Genomic DNA, 19,585 nt, shown 5'->3' on the forward strand with positions numbered 1-19,585 from the left:
CATTTGATGCACTGGCTGAGATACATCAAACATTGTGGTAGGTACATGTAGGACACATGGATTTTAAAAGGTGTGTCCTGGGGGGTGTTGATGTCTGTAGGTTATGCATTTGTTGTGATGGCAGAGTCTGGTGCTGCTTTGACTTGATGTGACCTGGTCTGATGATGAGCTTGGTGAGTCTGGGAGGCTATTTAACGGTCACAAAAGGGGGGTTGGGTATTTTTGTTCCGTGTTGAAGCAAGTTTCCTCAGTATTTGGGTGCCCTGTTCCTTTCGACTTCTCTGGTGCAGTGTCTGGTGAAGGTGGTTTTAAGTGGTTTAGAGTGTGTTTCCTGGACTTTCTCCTCAGAGTATATTCTATGGTATCTGAGTGCCTGGCTGTAGATAGCAGATTTCTTGGTGTGTCTGAGGTGGTTACTGGATCTGTGGAGGTAAGTGTGTGGTGATCTGTGGCTTTCTTGTGTATGGTTGGCTGTAAGTTTCCATTATTGAAGCTGATCGTGGTGTCCAGAAAGTTCATGCTGGTGTGGGAGTGTTCTAAAGAGAGTTTGATGTGTGGGTGTTGGCGTTGAAGTTGTGGTGGAAATCTATTGAGGGAGTTTAGGTTGTCTGTCCAGAGGATGAAAATATAATCGAAGAATCTCAGGTATATCATAGGTTTTGTGGTGCATTTGTCGAGAAATTCTTCTGTGGCCCAGGAAGAGATTAGCATATTGAAGAGCTGTCATAGTACCCATGGCTGTTCCCATGATTTGGACAGAGTGTTAAATGTAAAGTTGTTATGGATAAGGATGAAATGAATGAGTTTGTTAAAGTTTTTGGTGTGGCTATGTAAGTATTGTCTATTGTCTTATAGATATTTGAGGGAGGCAGCGGTATGATGAGGGATGTTGATATGACATCTGGTGGCAAGGATGGTATTCTGAGAGAGGTTGTTAATGTTAGAGTTTCTGGAGTAAGTCAGTTATGTCCTTTAGGAAACTGGCCCTTTATGTGGTGAGTAGCTTGAGGATGGGTTTTCATATTCCTTCAGTAAGAGTGCTGTGGCAGATATGATGGGTCTTTCTGGGTTCCCTTGTTTATGTATCTTGGGATGTGTGTATAAGGTCCCTGGGTTATGTTTGTGGGGTATGAGGTTGTAGAGTTTCTCTTGGAGCTGTTTGTGGAAGGATTTGATGATCTCCTTTAATTCCTGTGTGAATTGTAATGCAGGGTGGTCTTTGAATTCTCTATAGTAGGTGGTTTAGAGAGTTGTTGGCTGGTCTTCTCGTAGTCATCACAGTTGTTAGTGGACAGACGTCTACCTAAAATCACCATAGAGAGGCTGAAGAGTGAATGGCCATGAGAATTGGGCTTCTCTTCTTACTCTTAGAGGTGGATCCCTCCCAGGGCTGTGTGAGGGAACCTTGCTCCTGTGGGATAAATGAAGGACTTTCAGTCTCCAGGGCTGACAGATTGGACCCCTTACATCAGCAATGAGGAAGAAAGGGAATACAAATGTCTTAGTTCTCCTGAAAGGAGGCCAGAGATGCAATGTGATGTATATTGTATCATGCCTAAAAATCAGGTATAGTTCTTGAGCTCAGATGCCCTTGCTCAGATGCCCTTCCATCTTAGCTTTCCCTCTCCCTCCTTGCTGTGGTAATGGCTGTGCAGCATTTATGCTTTGGGTGCCAACTAAGTGATCTCCAATCCACAAAAATGGAATATCCATTGATGTCCCAGACTTGAGTCCTGATGTTTTAAAGGTGGTATTGCACTGAGTATTTGAAGATATTGGAGCTTACTTCCTGTCTACCAAAGAAACCAAGAGGCCTAGAAAGGATAATGATGGTGACATTTATGGGTACTTAAGGTGTGAGAAGGAACCTACTGCAGAGTTGTTCCTTTTTTAAAATAAAGCTGTGTTGCTGCATTAAAGACTACTGCAGCTGATCCATGCTAATATGTCACTTCATGTCCTTGCAAAGCATTAAAGCAAATCAGTATTTCTCATAGCTGTTTGCTTTCTTCATGTCGGATAACTTAGCCTGCTGCAGCAGCAATTAATAATCTAATTAAAAACAAGTAGCTAGCAACCTGACCTGTTGTGAAAACTGTCTGGATGTGCAGTTCCCACACGTGAATAACTATTCACAAATCTTCTGCATTTTCTTGCCTTTGATTCTTCACCAGGATATTTTTGTCTAAAGAGCAGAGCTCCCCTTTCTAATCATCCATCTCCTGCTACTGTGGAACTGATAGGGAAACCAACGTGTGAAGGCTTGATTAAAAGGAACACCAACTTAAAAATCACACTCCGGTCTTTTTTGTTTCTACAGATTAATAGAACTGATGCAGAATGCATGGGGGAACCTTACCTTTTCAGTTTTGCTTTTGTGCATTTGATGATAATGTAAAGTCAGAGTCACATAAACAGATAAAAACTTTCACACAGCAATTAGGAATGGGAGAAGAGACATTAAAACGATAAAAAGGAAGATGTGACTAAACCCACATGTGGTCAAGAGCATTCAGGTCAGGTGTATTAACTCTGTTATTTAAGGCTGGGATCGTAAGTGCCCAGCTCCATTAGGCTCCTTTGAAAATCCCAGACAAATTGACTAGATTTCATGTAGACAATGCCCCTTTAACTTGTTGATGCAACATTAAGTTTGAAAAGCTGCCTTATTGTAACTTTGTTTTATTAAGCATGTAGCCAGGTTCTTCTTCAAGTGCTGATCCCTATTCATTGTGGGTGTGCACGCTGTCTGTGTGCCTGGTACTGGAAATTCTTCAATACCAGTGTCCGTTGGTCCATGCTTGCACTCTGCGCCTCTTTGTGCCCCCAACCAAGAACATAAGGGGTGGTGCGGATCAGCAGTCCCTCCAGTTCCTTTTCTACAACTTGTGGTCTGTGATGGAACCCTCCTATGTCCAATTCTGCTCTTCAGTGCTCTGCTTCGTCAAACCTGTAAATATTGTAAATAGTTGTTCAAAGTTTTAAATAGCTTGAGTTTTGGGTACCTATTATGCCCAAAGTTCCAGGCTTCAAGCCTTGCCTGGCTAGCCCCCAGGTCTTCCTACTGAGCGACCCACATGAGAGCTGCCTGTATTACCTCGGGGAAGCACACATCCCTTCAAAGTGTGGCATCTGCCACGCTTCTCCCTGTGTACCAGGCAATCTCACTAATTCAGGCTCAGAAGCTATGGAGCTCTCCATGAGGCCCTGTTCAGAACCTGGGCCCTCCTACTCCCCAACTACCTATTCAGAGCCTCCGGGCAACACCCTTCCTGTGTCTTGTCCCAACAGATGGGAGGCCTCGAGAAATGGACTATCAAGCAGAAGCATGAGGAAGGCAAGGGCCAACAACCCCACAAGAAGAGGGACAAATCTCCCCATAAATTCTCTAAAAACGGGTCTCCTTTGCCTCTTCCTCCTGCTAGACTCTGTGCCCCAGAACAGGTGCACCTGGACTACAGGAAGAAGATTACATTGATGGTATTGGGAGCTTCCAGGGTGCTGAAAACTTGCAGTGAAAGGACAGTAACAACTCGTGTACTGCATAGAAACAGGAGGGATCATTCTCTCTCTGCTCTGGTGGTACTGACCCTGCATAAGTCCTCCACTTCTAAGGTGAGATGGACAGTTCAGGCCAAGCCCAAGACACCTGGCAGGCTGGACCTCGATATGCCCTCTTCTAGGACCTAGCTATCTATACAGGTCTGGAATCCTCAGTCATTCTTAGATCCAATCCTGCTATAGGATGTCCTGACTCAGTCAGGCCAACATCCACCAATAGCTTGCCCCAGCTGTGAATTGAAAGCTCCAGTGCAGTCATGTGCTCCCCATCTACTCCTATTCCGGATAGGTCAGGATAGGATTCCGCGGTACCTTTGGCTCCAGTGTTGGAGCATGACATAAGAATGGCCATACTGGGTCAGACCAATGGTCTGTCTAGCCCAGTATCCTGTCTCCCAATAGTGGCCAGTGCCAGATGATTCAGAGGAAATTAATAAAACAGGGCATTTATCAAGTGATCCATCTCCTGTCATCCAGTCCCAGCTTCTACCAGTCAGAGGTTTAGGGACATCCAGAAGATGGGGTTGTCCCTGACCATCATGGCTAATAGTCATTGATGGTCCGTGTTAGGAGAATGTGAAGTAAATAGGGTAAAGACTAAACAATAATAAATAATCTTGCTTCTGGCCTTGCTTTTAGTTTAAATAGGGTGAATAAGCAAGCAAAAGAATGTAAGTGAAAGCACAAGGCTGCACTCCCCTCCTTCGCCCTCCCCTTGCCCCCCAGAGGGTAGCCTTACCTTTCAGTAACAAGAGAAGATAAGGGGGCTAATCAGTTGCTATGGTAACCAAGCAGCTGGAGGAGCAGGGAAAGTGTAAGGAGGAGACACAAAGTCTGCAAGAAAGTGATCATGGCCAAAAGTAACCTCGCTCCTTACCCCTTCCATCAGGTACATAAGAGGTGGGCTCATCGCCCCCAGACACAAGACCCCCCAGAACAGAACATGACCGTATATTGGGAGGGGCACTACAAGTATAATTAAGTTTACCAGTGGGGCGGAAGCAAATTCCATTCCCTCTCTACACTCTCCCTTAACCCGTATGGCTGGAATTGGTTCCCATTCCTCTTCCCCCTTCCTTAAATCACAGGTGGGTATTCGGTGAGTGGTTACACCTCTGTTCTGGATTATTAAACATTCACATCCACAGGTACCATTTACCTTTCCATATTTTAGCGTTGTTGATTTCTCTCCATTCCACCATCCTTTGAATTTTGTTTCTGTAAAACAAATAACATAATTGTTTCCTGTTTCTCATCTTTTGTGTGCTTGTACCTCTATTTGTGTACAATGAACCCACTCCTTTTGCCAGTAATAGTAAACTAGGCCCTAATTGGTTAAGGACCAGGTAAAGGCCCTTTCATTCATGAATGGTGGTGTCCTGGAATCGTAGAATCATAGAAGATTAGGGTTAGAAGAGATTTCAGGAGGTCAACTAGTCCAACCCCCTGCTCAAAGCAGGGGCAACTCCATCTAAATCATCCCAGCCAGGGTTTTATCAAGCTGGGAATCTGGTATATCACTCAATCACCCACTGCAGTATATTGTGTTCTCCTGGTAGATTATACCATGTTTTGACTTTTGCTGCTCCTTGCTCATTTTGCCAGGCCACTGCCTGCTGCGGTTAATTAGGCTTAAAACCCATTCTTGTGTTAATCCATGTGTAATAATCTCTCCAGGTACTGGAATAAGCACAATTTCCCACTGTTCCATTGGCCTTCCCATAAGAGCTTCATGGGGGGGGAGAATCCTGTACCTTTTGATTCTCGGGCCCGTATTCTCATTAGAACAAAGGGTAACAATTGTGACCAATTTTTCCCTCCTTTTTCTACCCCCCTTCTCAATTCACTTTTAATAGTGCGGTTCATGCGTTCCACCTGTCCCACAGCCTGCGGGTGATAAGCAATATGGAACAGCTGTGTGATTCCGGTGAGTGCTGTGAGCTCCCCCATCAGATCTGATTGGAAAGCAGCTCCTTGGTCAGAGTCAATTTATTTTTGGAACCCCCCAACAAGTAAATACCTTATTGACCAGATTTTTAGCTGTCACCTTGGCAGTTTGGTATCCTGTTGGGAATGCCTCCACCCACCTGCTAAAAGCATCTACCACCACCAGTATAAATGGATTTTTTTTTTCCCCATAATTTAATGGTAGGGGTCCTACATAATCCATCTGTATCCTTTCCCAAGGTCCCCACGGGACTTGTCTCATTAAGCTCCCCCCAACCACCCTGTGAGCCTGTGACATTTCCCACCCCCCAAGGAATTGTGCAGCATGGCTGGCATCCCACACTGTTGCACTCTACTCTACTGTCTTAGCTGCCTCCAGAAAGTATTTTGATGCGATACATGAGGGCATCTACCAGTCTCTGCGCTGCTCACTATCCCCACTTTTGGTGGCTGTCTGGCCCATTGTCTCCCAGTTCTCTTGCATTATCACAGTGGACAAATGGGTCCTGGATGCTATCAAACAGCTACACACTAAAGTTGCTCTCTCCCCATCCCAGTCCCTTTTCAGGGACCCGTCTCGTTAGAGGATTCTCAAAATAGAGCCCATACTACCCCCTCATCTAGGGAAGGGCTTTTACTCAAGGTACTTCTCACGCCTAAAAGAAGGGGGGCTGGAGGCCCATGCTGTACCTCAGGCAGTTGAATGTCTTCAGCGCTCAAAGTTCAGGATGATCACCCTGGCCTCTGATACCCTCCCTCAACTGAGGTGACTGGTTTACGGCCCTTGATTTGAAAGAGGCATACTTTCATTTGGACATTCCCCTTCTCTTTCTCTCTCTCCCCCCCCCCCCCCCCAAAAAAAAAAGGTTCCTCCTGATGGCCCTGAGGGTCTTTACAAAAGCGCTTGTAGTGGTAGCCAAGGCAGACCAACATTTTCCTACCTGGATGATTGGCTGCTCATGGGTTGGTCATGTCAGGAAATGTAAGCAGCAGCCCCTGCTGCACGTCAGCTCCTTCATTCCTGAGATTCCAGCTGAATTTAGACAAGTCAACTTTAATGCCCACGCAAATCATATAATTAGTCGGGATGGATCTGAACTCATTCATAGCAATGGCCTACTTACCTCAAGACTGATCCCTTGCCATGAGGGATCTCATTGCCCAGCTTTGTCTCAGTCCTCAGACTACAGTATGATCCTGCTTGGTCCTGTTAGGTGCACACTGCCATGTGGTTTATGTCACCCTGTTTGCACGGCTGCACCTGCAGTGCCTCCAAACATGGTTAAGGATAGTCTGTGTCCCAGTCAGGTACTCATTGGACAAAGTTTCTCTTCTATGGAATGTGCTGGTGGGACAGCAGAGACATGGTTTACGTGGGAGTCCCTTTGTTCCCGTGCCACTTACAAAGAGCACATCTCTATGATCAGACAGCCCACAACTCCTTGTCCCCAAAAGAATCTAGGCTGCATATCAACCTACTTGAGCTTCAGCCAATTCACAAAGCCTGCAAGATGTTTCTACCCATTATCCAGTCTCCACACATCCAAGTGAAGTCAGACAATATGAACACAGTCTAACATAAACAAGGAGAAGCAAGATCCACCCCATTCTGCAGAGAGGCAATCCAGTTTTGGAATTGGTGCCTCAGGCCACCAGATCACCCTCTCAGCAGTACACATTCCAGCAATAATAACTCCCTCTGCAGACATTTCTATGTGGATCACGAGTAGGAACTCCTACCTGTTGATAGTGTAGCACATTTTTCAGCAAGAAGGTCCTATCTTAGGATCTCTTTTTGACCCAGCGGAACAAGAAGTGCCTGTCATACTGCTCCCAGGCTGCCCAGGACCTCAACTCCAAGGGGATGACTTCCTGGTACAATGGTCAGACCCGTTGATGTATGCCTTCACTCCAATCCCCTGGTACCTCGTGTACTTGGATAAAATCAAGCTTGTTGGGGTGACAGTGATCCTGACAGGCCCCTAGTGACAGAGGCAGTTCTGGTTCACCACCATCCTAAAGCTAGCTTCCCATCCATGTGTCCACCTACAACCATTCCTGGGCCTGCTGTCCCAGAACATGGGCAGGACAAACCACCCCGACCCAGCTTCCCTGCATCTGGCAGCGTGGTTTTTGGATGGACAACAAGCATAGAGAGGGCATGCTCTCAGAATGTTCAATCCATCCTAAACAACAACAGCAGAAGACCCTCTCAGTGGAATAGCATTTACACTGAAGTGGATACGATTCTCCCTTTGGTTCTGGAGTACCACTTACATCCTGAGGCATCGGGAATACCCCTCGTACTGGACTATCTTCTCTCACTGAAGAAGTCAGGCTTGTCTATGTACTCCCTACGTGTTCCACACGGTAGCTCTCTGTGCTTTCTAACGCCCTAGTGGAGGGGTGCTCGGTCTTTACCCATCCTACTACTGTGAAATTCCTGAAGGGCAATATAAGGACAGTCCCATCCTATTTCCCCCCCCCCCCATTTCCCCCTCCAGTTTCAAAACCTGTCCCTGTCAGGGTGCTGAAGATTGTACTTTCAGCTCTTATGAGACCACCATTTGAACCTTTGGTCTTCTGCTGTCTCCTCCATCTTCCTTTGAAAAGTTGCCTCCTTGACAGCGATTACCTTGGCTAGAAGGGGAGAGAAGGTTAGGGCCCTTATGTCACACCTACCTTATACAGTTTTTCATAAAGACAAGGTTCTTCTTCGAGTGCTTGCTCATGTTCATTCTGTTGTAGGCATGTGTGCTTGCCACATGCACCAGTGCCAGAAGTTTTTTCCCTCAGTAGTATCCATAGGGAACCGGCTCTGGTGCCCTCTAGAGTGGTGCATGTATGCTCTGGTATAAGGGGCACCACTGGCTTCCCCCGCCCCCTTCAGTTCTTTTTTTAACCACCAGTGATGGTGCTGGAACATTCCCTTGCTGCAGCAAGCTTTACCTTGTTATACAGTTAGTGTTCCTATTTGTGATTATACTGTATATAGTTGTTTAGCGTTCTTCTGTTTAGTTTTTAATAGTTCCCTTAATGTTTAGTGTAGAAATAGTCCCCTACAGGACTTAGCCCAGGGATGGGACATGCCCCGGTCCCCGGACTTCGAGCCTTCTGACTGCTACAAAAAACCTATGCCTGTCAGTGATCCCTACCAAAGCTGTCTGAAGTGCTTGAGGGAAATCCACGTAAATGACAAGTGTTGCATCTGTAAAAGTTTCATGCTGCGCACCAAAAAGGAGTGGGACATTCGGCTTCAAGCACTCCTTATGGAGTCGGCCTCCGAGCTAGCCAGATTGGACTCAACCCTGAGCACTGCCATGTCAGTGCAGTGTGTGCCACCAACCTCTGGGACCTCCCCATTCCCAGCGCCGGCTAAGAATCAGAAAAAGCCTGGGAGAGGGCAGTATCATATATCCCGTAAGAGGAAGGAGAGAGCCGGAGGCGAGCAAAGACTTGGGTGAGGCAACTCACCCCCTCTGTAGCCAGGCTCTAGTGTCCACAGAGCTGTCAAGCTTCCTCCGAGACCCGCCCGCCACCCCAGGAAGCGGCCCTTACACCTTCCAGGCCACTTACGCCTTCTGTTGCCGCTGACGCCTGCCAGTGAGGTTGCCCGTTCTAGGGGCAAACCCACCGTGGGGGCCCTTTTAGCAATCTCCGACTCCGCAGCACCGATCCCCGGCAACGCCACAGGTGGCATCCTGCCAGCGGTCTCCAGAGCAACGCCGCCAGCCCTCCAATATCAGTCAGATTACCTGCCAGAGTTCCCGGCTCCACTCCCTGGACTCTAGGCACTGCTGTCTGGATCCCGATGTTGATCACCAGCTGTCTGGCAGAGACCGACAGAGGTGAGTTGCCAGTCTCCAGAGGCCCAGCACCGGTCCCCTGAGCATCTGCATCACTCTCGGGACTCACAGCGTCAGTCTCCGGAGTCTCGTCCCCAATCTCCAGATTGTCGATACAGGCCTCCAGAGGCCCATCGATGAGCTCTGGAATAGAGACGAAGGTCTCCCTGCTCCTGCTCCAGGTCAATAGAGAGGCACCACTCTCAGAGTGCGAGGCGTTGATCGCCGCATTATGCTCACTAATCTGCCATCACCGGAGACACGACACCGGGTGTCGACATCCCAGCACTGGTCCCCAAGAGAAGAATGTGGGGACGGCCAGCATGGAAAGGACAGACAGGTGGAAGCAGTACCTCCTTGGTCCCGGAGACAAGTTTCTTCCTCCTCAAGCTTGGAAAGCAAGGAAGGTGCATTGCCTGCGGGCCAAATCACCCACCAGAGGCATCAGGATTCCCCCTGGTACCGCCTGTGAGCGCATGAGCTCCGTGGCAGTTCTGGAACCCCTGGGGGCTTCCTCAGATTTTGGAGCATGTGCACCGGTCAGTCTCAGCGATATCTGAGAAGTGGTTGGTGACAGTCTCCCGCCCGCCCCCTGACTCAGAGGAGGAATCAGAGCAGAGTCCCCAAGAGCAGCCAGCCTCAGCCAAGGCTCCCCTGGCAGGGAAAACGGAGTTGACTGACCCGCCTATACCTAACTCCTCATCCTCTTCACCTGATGAGGTAGTAGCAAGGCCTTCATCAAGAGCTACTTAAAAGGGTGGCAGTAAACCTGGAGCTAGGGGCCAAGGAGTTGTTGGAACCCTCCACACTATTCAACATTTTGAGTGCAGCCGCCCCCTCTTAAGATGGCCTTACCCATCCACGAGGGAGTGGTAAAACTGATCAAGGCCTTGTGGCAAACTCCCTCCTCCCTGTTCTCCATCTCCAAGCGGGTGGAGCGGAAATATTATGTCCCCGGCCAAGGGCTTTGAATACCTTTATACCCACTCCTTCCCGAGCTCGCTGGTCGTATCCACGGCCAATGAGCGCCACAGACAAGGGCAACTGGGTTTGATCCCTAAGAACAAAGAGATGAAGAAGCTTGATCTCTTTGGCAGAAAAATGTATTCAGCTACCAGCTTCCAATTGAGAGGGGCCAATCACCAGGCCCTACTTGGCCACTATGACTATAACATTATGTTTATAAAACGTTATAAAATGTTTTGATCGAACCAACATGTACAAGGTAATGGGCAATAACTAGCCATGTCAGGGGGAAGTAATTATGTCAGAGGGGCTGTACGTAACTTGTTTGTATCAGGGTATAAAAATGCATCTTAGAGGGAGTGTGTTTGTCTCGCCTAGTGAGGAACAGAAAGTTCTGCCGTTCAATGAGCTAATTCATTGTTATGGGCATACATGTATTAGTGGTCCGGTAGAGTGTACGGGATACTAGTACCGTGCTTCATCGACAATAAACCTGGCCTGGTGCTTTCATACCTTGACGGATCTTGTGATCATTGGGCGGTTTGCTCGAGGGCTGCTGTGCCAGCTGTCTGCGCAGAGCTGGGGCAGCACACAGGGAGAACACAGAGAAAAAACACATACGCAGCCGAACATCTGACCACACTGGTGAACCATGACCGCTGATTTGGTAAATAAGCAAGCTGTCCTCTGTAGGAATTGCGATCTAACATAACATAAAAAAACAAAGCTAGGAAACTCCCTTATCCCCTCCCTGCAAATCCCCACAAAGTTGGATGAAATTTGGACCTGCTGGATTACCAGCAGGAGAGGCCCATATGAATTTTAAAAAGACGAGGGCAAGACAGTGGCAAGGACTGCCTTCCAAGCAGCCTCAGACGTGGCGGACTCTGCAGCCAGGACTATGGCTTCAGCCATTTCCATGAGGCGCGTGTCTTGGCTGCAATCGTCTGGGGTGTTGGTGGAAGTAAAGGAGTCAATCCAGGACCTCCCCTTCAATGGCCTGGCACTGTTTTTGGAGCGGACAATGGATTATATGGCCCGAAAGATTCTAGGGCTACTTTGCACTCCCTGGACCTTTACACAACAGCGCCCGCAAGAAAGTAATTCAAACTGCAGCAGACCCACAGATTCAGGAGCCAGTCCCAATCAGAGCCCTTCTGTGAAAAGGCCAAGGTCTTTAAGCGCCGACAAGTCCAACTGCCAGCCTCCTCGGCTCACTCGAGCTCCACCAGCTGCATAACAAACAAGTATTTTGAGGGTGTGGTCGAGGGTGACCTTCTAACAGGTATCTTGGAAAACAAAAGGGGCGTTGGATCCAACTGTTTATTGCCCTACCTCCCTGCTTGGACTTCTATAAGATTAGACCAGTGGGTGCTCAGCACTGTGGCGGGGAGGTATACCCTCCAATTCCTTTCTATCCCTCCCTCCCACCCCCGCTCCCCGTCCCTCTTCAGGGACCCTACTCATGAGCATCTGCTCGCTCAGGAGGTGCAAGGCCTCCTGCAGGTGGGAGCTGTGAAGGAAGTTCCACAGCATTTGAGAGAGAAAGGGTTTTACTCATTCAAATTTTTTATTTTACACCCCATCCTCAACCTGCAAAGCCTCAACAAGTATCTCAAGAAGTTGAAGTTCAGCACGGTCTCCCTGGCCTCCATCGTTCCCCATCAATCTGGGAGACTGGTACACTGCCTTCGATCTGAAAGACGCTTACTTTCATATTTCAATATTTCACGGCCACAGAAGGTTCCTACATTTGTCATCGGGAACACCAGTTTGCAGTGCTCCCATTTGGCCTAGCGATGGCGCCAAGGATATTTACAAAGTGCATGGCAGTAGTCTCAGCCTACCTCAGATGTCAGCGTATCCAGATCTACCCGTACCTTGATGCCTGGCTCATCAAGGGCCGCTCTAGGCACCATGTCCAATGCAGTTTCATGACACTGCGAGCCACCTGTCAAGCACTGGGCTTGTTGATAAACGAACAAAATTGAACATTGGTACCGGTGCAGAGGATAGAGTTTATCGAAGTGGTCCTCAACTCTACCTAAGCCAGAGCGTTCCTGCCAGAAGCCAGGTTCAGGGCAATGTAAGATCTGATCGCCCAGGTCACTGCTCACCACAGCCTGAGTCTGTCTCAGGCTATTAGGGCACATGGTGACATGCACTTACGTTGTCCAGCACACGAGACTCTGGCTCCAACCTCTCCAGATGTGGCTGGTATCTGTCTGCTCCCCGGCCAGACCTCAACTGGACAAACTTCTCACGGTCCTGCCGCGGATACTCACCTCTCAGCAGTGGTGGTGCAACCCGAATCCATGGCCCACATTGTCCCTGATTTCAGATGCATCCAACTTCGGTTGGGGAGCGCACCTCGGTACACTCAGAACTCAGGAGCTATAGTCTCGAAAGGAGCTGTCGCTGCACATAAACATCAGAGAGCTCAGGGCCATCCACCTGGCTTGCGAATTGTTCCTTCCCCATCTGTGCAGTTGTGTAGTGCAGGTGCTGACAGACAACATGGCCTCCATGTTCTGTCAACAGACAGGGAGGAGCTCAATCATCAGCCTTTTGTCAGGAAGCTCTTCCTCTGTGAGACGTCTGTATCCAGCATGCTACCCACTTGGAAGCCTCACACCTCCCGGGTGTCCGGAACACGCTGGCGGATCGCCTCAGCAGGTCCTTCTTCTCTCACCTCGAGTGGTCCCTCCACTCGGAGGTCGTCAGGATGCTCTTCCAGAAGTGGGGAGCTCCCCAAGTGGACCTGTTCGCCACCAGACAAAACAGAAAATGTCACCAGTTCTGCTCTCTGCAAGGTCTCGACAGTGGCTCACTATCCAATGCCTTCCTCCTGTCTTGGTCAGGTGACCTGATGTATGCCTTCCCACCAGTCCCACTGATTGGCATGGCCCTCTTGAAGATCAAGAGGGACAAGGCACGAATCATTATGATCGCCCTAGCTTGGCCACGCCAGCATTGGTTCAGCATGCTCATGGACTTAGCGGTGGCAGCCCCGTGGGCACTTCCCAGCTGCCCAGACCTGCTCTCTCAGAATCACTGACAATTACTGCACCCAAACTTCATCTCTCTCCACCTCACAGGGGGGTTGCTGAGTGGCTGAATCGCAAGAAGCAAGTCTGCTCTAGTCAGGAGTAGCAGGTCCTCTTGGAAAGCAGAAAACCCTCTACCAGGGCGACATACCTGGCAAAGTGGAAGCGCCGCTTCAGCTGGGCATTGGAATGGAAGACCTAATTCCCCAGTGGGATCTCAACCCAGTCATCTCCAGACTCACTGGCTTTCCCTTCGAACCTCTGGCTTCCTGCTCTGTTTCACACTTGTCATGGAAGGTTGTGTTCCTTGTAGCTATTACCTCAGTGAGGTGAGTCTCCAAGGTTAAAGACCTGGTGTCAGAGCTCCCGTATGCGGTATTCTACAAGGACAAGGTCCAACTGCATCCCCATCCAGCATTCCTGTGCATGGTGTCGCAATTCCATGTCAACCAGGGTATCTTCCTCCCCATGTTCTGTTCAAAGCCTCACGCATCCAACGAGGAGAGGCATCTGCACACCCTAGATGTCAGGTGTGCCCTGGCTTTCTACCTGGAGCGCACCAAGCCCTTCCAGTGTCTTCTCAGAGGATTTCAGCCTGGATCACCACCTGCATCTGTATTTGCCATCTGTTATGCCCTCAGTTGGAGGCACAGGTGCAGGCATGGACCTATTGAAGAATTTCCAGTCCCGGGTGCACATTGCACATGCACGCCCACAGTAAATACCCATAGAGCAGTGGTCAGCAACCGGTTGATCGCGATCGACTAGTCAATCCTGGAGACTCTCCCAGTCGATTGCGATCTCCGGTGGTGCATCGGGTCTGCCACTAAGGCAGGCTCCCTTCCTGCCCCAGCCCCACGCCACTCCCAGAAGCGGCCAGCGGCCCAAAACGGCTCCGTGGCCTTGGGGTAAGTGGGGGGGTAGGAGTCTCCGCGCACTGCTCCTGCCTGCAAGCACCGCCCCGCAGCTCCCATTGGGAAACTGTGGCCAATAGCAACAGAGAGTCCTGTGGCACCTTTAAGACTAAACAGATGTATTGGAGCATAAGCTTTCATGGGTGAATGCATCTGACGAAGTGGGCATTCACCCACGAAAGCTTATGCTCCAATACATCTGTTAGTCTTAAAGGTGCCACAGGACTCTCTGTTGCTTTTTACAGATCCAGACTAACACGGCTACCCCTCTGATACTTGTGGCCAATGGGAGCTGTGGGGGCGGTCCCTGCAGAGAGGGGCAGCGTGCAGACTACGTGCCCCCTCCCGAGGGGCCGCAAGGGCGCGTTGGCCCATTCCAGGAGCGGGGTGGGGCCGGGACCACCCGAGGTAAGTGCCGCCCCCTTCAAGGGCAGGTTCTGAATGGCTCTGCACCATTAAGACCAGGAGTAGCATAAGTACAGCAGGACTAGCATTTGTCTTCCACCACCCAACCTGCAGCCTCCCAGAGCCAGCAGCCCGTGTCCCCTCATGCACCCCAAGCTCCTGCCCCAGCCCTGAGCCCCCTCCCAGAGCCAGCACCCCATACTCCCTCCTGCACCCCAACACTCTTCCCCAGCCCGGACCCCCCCCCCGCACCCAAACTCCCTCCCAGAGCTTGCACCCCTCATGCCCTCCTGCACCCCAATCCTCTGCCCCAGGCTCAGCCCAGAGACCCCTCCCACACTGCGAACCCCTTGACCCCAGCCCAGAGCCCACACCCCCTCCCGAACCCCACCCCGCTGCCCTAGCGCGCTGAAAGTGAGTGAGGGTGGGGGAGAGCGAGCAGGGGGGGTGGAGTGGAGTGAGCGCGGAAGGGGCGGGGTAGATCCTGGGTTGCCCTTAAATTCAAAAAGTGATCTTGGGCGTGTAAAGGTTGGAGACCGCTGCCATAGAGACAACACATCTTGCAGAACTCCAGTTACTATAAGTAACCTTTCTTTCAACAACGAGGCCATCCTACAGCCCTAGTCCCTGTTCTGATTTTAGATATATTTTGAAAAATATATTTCAGAGAAGTACCTCCACATCCACTCCAGAGCAGCAAGTCAAGCTAGAAGACATCCTTCCGTTGGCATTCACCCGCCTTTGTGAACCTAAGGAAGCTTCATACAGCCTGATCAAAAAATATGTGTCTCAGTATTACCCCAAACTCAAGGTGGATGTAAGGTAGGTGCAGGTGGTACATATTGGTAATGGGTGTCTCTATCACTGTTTTGAAACACTAATTTCCGTTGGTATTCCCTCTTCTGCTCCTTTAAGGAGACTGGCATTTTTAGCTCAGCATTGTAATATCCTTCTAGAAGCTGAGAATAAAATGCTTTTTCCTGTTGCTTTTTTTTTTTCTCTGTGACCCATATGAAACTCCTGATCCCTAAGGTTGCATTGTTCATATTGCACATCCACCAATAACATAAATGTAATCCCTTTAGTTTTTGGGATATGAATATTTACAGGTTTCCTCTTGGCATCTTATTCCACTTCCTTTTTTATGCTTTAAAGGGCACACAGCCTGCCAGCTAGTTCACCCATGTGGATGGTTTCAAAAAATGTGATGTTATGTACAGTCTTTTAATTGGTGAACGTAAAGAGCCTTCTGTCTATTGACTGATTGGTGAGTAAGTCACCCACCTTGTCCTGTCTACAAATTTGCTTTACAGTTGTTTCAATTTAAAAGTTTGACTCATGAAACTTGATCTTTTCTGGATAAACTGTAGAACCAGAAGACAATGTCAATTCACCTTTAAATAATGTCCATTACTCCTTGCTCATGTCACTTGCTGATAGTTACTCTCATGCCCTGGGTAAAGTGTCATCTCTCCACCTCCCCTTTAAAGCTATATTGCCCATCTTTTTCAGACCCCAGCTGTTGAAGAATGCCCTGCAGAGAGCAGTAGAGAAGGGCCAGTTAGAGCAGATCACAGGCAAAGGAGCTTCTGGAACATTCCAGGTCAGAGGCCAGAGTTAGTCTTACTTCACCTTCTGTTGTTGTTTATACCATACATAATCCTTCTATTTTCTCCCCCATCTGATTTTATTGGGCTGCAACCTTCTCTGGCAGCCTATCAAGTAGGATTCACATGCAACAGTTCTCAGATTGTGGAATATTAGGATTCTTAGGTTGGTCTACATTTTTGGAGCAGGACACCTAGCTATTCTTGCTGAGATTTATAGTCTGTTTGTTGTCAGTAGTGCTCCACATGCTGCTTCAGCTCTGACTCACTAGAGTGATGAGGCAGGATGGTGGGGTAAGTGTTTGGTTTGGGTTTTTTTTAACATAAATACTTTTGCTAGGTGTGTGCATGTGTCCCACTCATGGCAGAGGCATAAGGAAGTCTAAAGCCAATGGCTGTCTGGTCTGTGGGATGGAGGAAGGTCATGGCATGTTAATTTGCCTGTGGTGTTAGTTTCTTCAGCTCAATATAAATCCTAGGACTGGAAGGGACCTCGAGAGGTCATCTAGTCCAGTCCCCTGCACACCGTACAGTACTAAGTATATTAAAAATATATCTCCTGTGTATCTTGGAGATGGGACAGTGGCTCCAATAAACAGCATTTCTGGCCAATTGACTAAAAAATCTGTCTTCTCCTTGTGGGTGGGAAGGAAGTATTCCCTGTGCAATGTTTTAATGTAACGTTTTAATTCCCTGTCCAACGTTTTAATGTAGCTCCTGTGCTAATGCAGGAGCCCCGGCTCACCTGGTGCAGAGGAATCTTGTCCCGAGCTGGTTTGGGAGAATTTTGTCTTGATTGCTTTTCTCTTCCTTCTTGGAAAATAGCTGAAGAAATCAGGGGAGAAGCCCCTACTTGGTGGGAGTCTGATGGAAGATGCCATCCTGTCTGCTATTGCTGCCATGAATGAACCGAAGACTTGCTCCACCACAGCTCTGAAGAAGTATGTCCTGGAGAACCACCCAGGGACCAACTCCAACTTCCAGGGTATGACTCCAAATCTTCATAGCTGTTAGTTTCACAGAGACTAAGCGAGGAGTCCCAAAAGCCACAGAATTCTCTATATTCCCTGTTAAAAATGTAACTGTTTTACTTACCAGGGCCAGGCAGCTGCTTAGCACTATCCTGTGTGAAAGAAGCACACTACAGAGATTCCCAGGATTTTAAAGTCCCATTATTTCCATTGAGTTCCAAGGCTTATAGCAGCCTGGTCCATCTGAACCATAATGGATTCTTGTCATCTTGCTCTAAAGCCCATTTCTAGGGGAGGAGAATAGTTTATTAAAGCAGTCTATTAGTCTAGATAGTCCATTCTTATTTGTCTTAAGCCAGTTGAATTGATCTTTTTTGACAAAGAGTCCTGTGGCACCTTATAGACTAACAGACGTATTGGAGCATAAGCTTTCTTGGGTGAATACCCACTTCGTCAGATGAATGTAGTGGAAATTTCCAGAGGCAGGTATAAATATGCAGGCAAGAATCAGTCTAGATTATACCTGCCTCTGGAAATTTCCACTACGTTCATCTGACAAAGTGGGTATTCACCCACGAAAGTTTATGCTCCAATACGTCTGTTAGTCTATAAGGTGCCACAGGATTCTTCGTCTAGATCTGTAAAAAGCGACAAACACGGCTACCCCCTGATACGTGATCTTTTTTGTTACTTCTGGAAAAATTCTCAGAGACTATATAGCTCAACAAAATAAATTCAGTTCCAAATTTACTTCCTACCCGGGGGTGTTGCACAATCCTAGCCCTTGAAGCACCCATGCTTCACCTTGAGCAGTTTGCTTGTTTGTGCTACCCCCACTTCTCCATATTTTATAATCTTAAGTCAGATAGATAACTGCTTGAGGCAGAGACTGTGTGTTAATTGTACTTGAAAGAAGCATAGCACATCTTGATTGCCAAAAACAGTATAAATATCTTTCCATGGGATATTATAATTTGATTGTGACTTGTAAACCATTCTGTATTAAGAGTAGTGGTGATGCCTTAGGGACTCAAAGGTAGATTTCTTTTCTAACCGTTCACTTGCAGAGGAACTACAATATGTGGTGTTGATCTGAGCACTTCTGGACAGTGTGATTGTTTGACCTGTGCTGGCAGTCATATGAAGCAGATGTCAACTCACTGCCAGACCCAGAAGCAAATCTCCAGACACATTAGCATTTTTGGTTCTTTGTTTCAAAATGTTTGTGATGCTTGGTGTCTTCCTGTAATGCTTACAGGAGACAGGGCCAGAGATAGCCAATCCCCTTTTGCCCTCATTACTAGGCCCTTTATGGATCAGAGAGCCCTGAATCAAAGATTTGATTATGCTGATGCAGATGGGGAGTACAAGATGGGCTAAGGCTACTGTTCTTGTCATTCAGAGATCATGATGTCAGGTTCTTTTTCAAGTAGTGTCCTATGGGTGTTCCACTGTAGGTATGCTTGCGTCCTGTGCTGCTGATCCGTGAACAATCCACTGCCTTTTCAGTTCCTTCTTTCCATCTGTGGCGGTCGCTGGAACACTCATATCTCTTGCTCAGCAAGTGATCCTGGTAGTGGTAGTCTTCCTGTAAATAGATTGTAGATAAGTGTAAATAGTTAGTTAGCATAAGTATAGTAGTAGTTAGTTTTCTGGTAAACACCTGCCCTGTGAGGCTTTCCCACCTGAGCCCCAGGACATGCTTCGGTCCCAGGGCTTCAAATTGTGTGGCGTGCCGCAAGTACATGCCAGTTAGTGACCCTCACAAGAGCTGTTTAAAGTGCCTCAGAATGGGTCATATCCAAGATGAGTGCAGATCTGTAGGAACTTCAAACCAAAAAAGAGAGAGACGATCAATTAAAATTCCTACTTATGGAGGCAGCACTCCATCCCACTTCAGAGTGGCAACCTAATCCAGCACTGAGTGCTTCCTCTACCAGGAGCACGTCGACGGCCATTCAGAACACCCAGCATAGCATGGGCTCCCCGGCGCCGGCCTCCTCCCGACACTGGTATGCTTCTTCGGCACCCAAGAAGTCAGCGACAATTACACAGTACCTTTTGGGAAACAAAGTCTGAACGAGGGCATTCCCCCTGGAGAAACATTATGGAGAGAGTGCGATCTGTGGTGGTCCACTCTCAATTGGGTGCATTTCAAGTGGCTCCGTTGACTCCGGCCCCGGGAAGGGACACATCGAATCCAATACAGAGGGACTTCCACGTAGGGTGAACCAAGGAGGGGACACACCCCTGGCAGCAATATTGACGCAGAGGTGTACAAGGCAGTGCAGAACCTCCTAACTCTCCCAGCACCACCTTCCT

The 19,585-nt window shown here is 48.4% G+C and overlaps 1 protein-coding gene across 7 annotated transcripts in view; it reads left to right on the forward strand.

Annotated features, from left to right (window-relative positions):
- Window positions 1–19,585, forward strand: part of HP1BP3 (heterochromatin protein 1 binding protein 3) — an 81,440-nt gene that overhangs the window by 35,465 nt on the left and 26,390 nt on the right. For all 7 annotated transcript variants that reach the window (XM_024213384.2, XM_024213385.2, XM_024213380.2 and 4 more), the window contains 3 exons: window positions 15,353–15,507; window positions 16,198–16,288; window positions 17,118–17,277. In XM_024213384.2, coding sequence (XP_024069152.1) covers window positions 15,353–15,507; window positions 16,198–16,288; window positions 17,118–17,277 — 406 coding nt within the window. The remainder of the gene's footprint in view (window positions 1–15,352; window positions 15,508–16,197; window positions 16,289–17,117; window positions 17,278–19,585) is intronic.

The sequence above is a fragment of the Terrapene carolina genome, unplaced genomic scaffold (genome assembly GCF_002925995.2).
Source record: "Terrapene carolina triunguis isolate 2854851 unplaced genomic scaffold, T_m_triunguis-2.0 Scaffold714, whole genome shotgun sequence".
In the NCBI taxonomy this organism is placed as follows: Eukaryota; Metazoa; Chordata; order Testudines; family Emydidae; genus Terrapene; species Terrapene triunguis.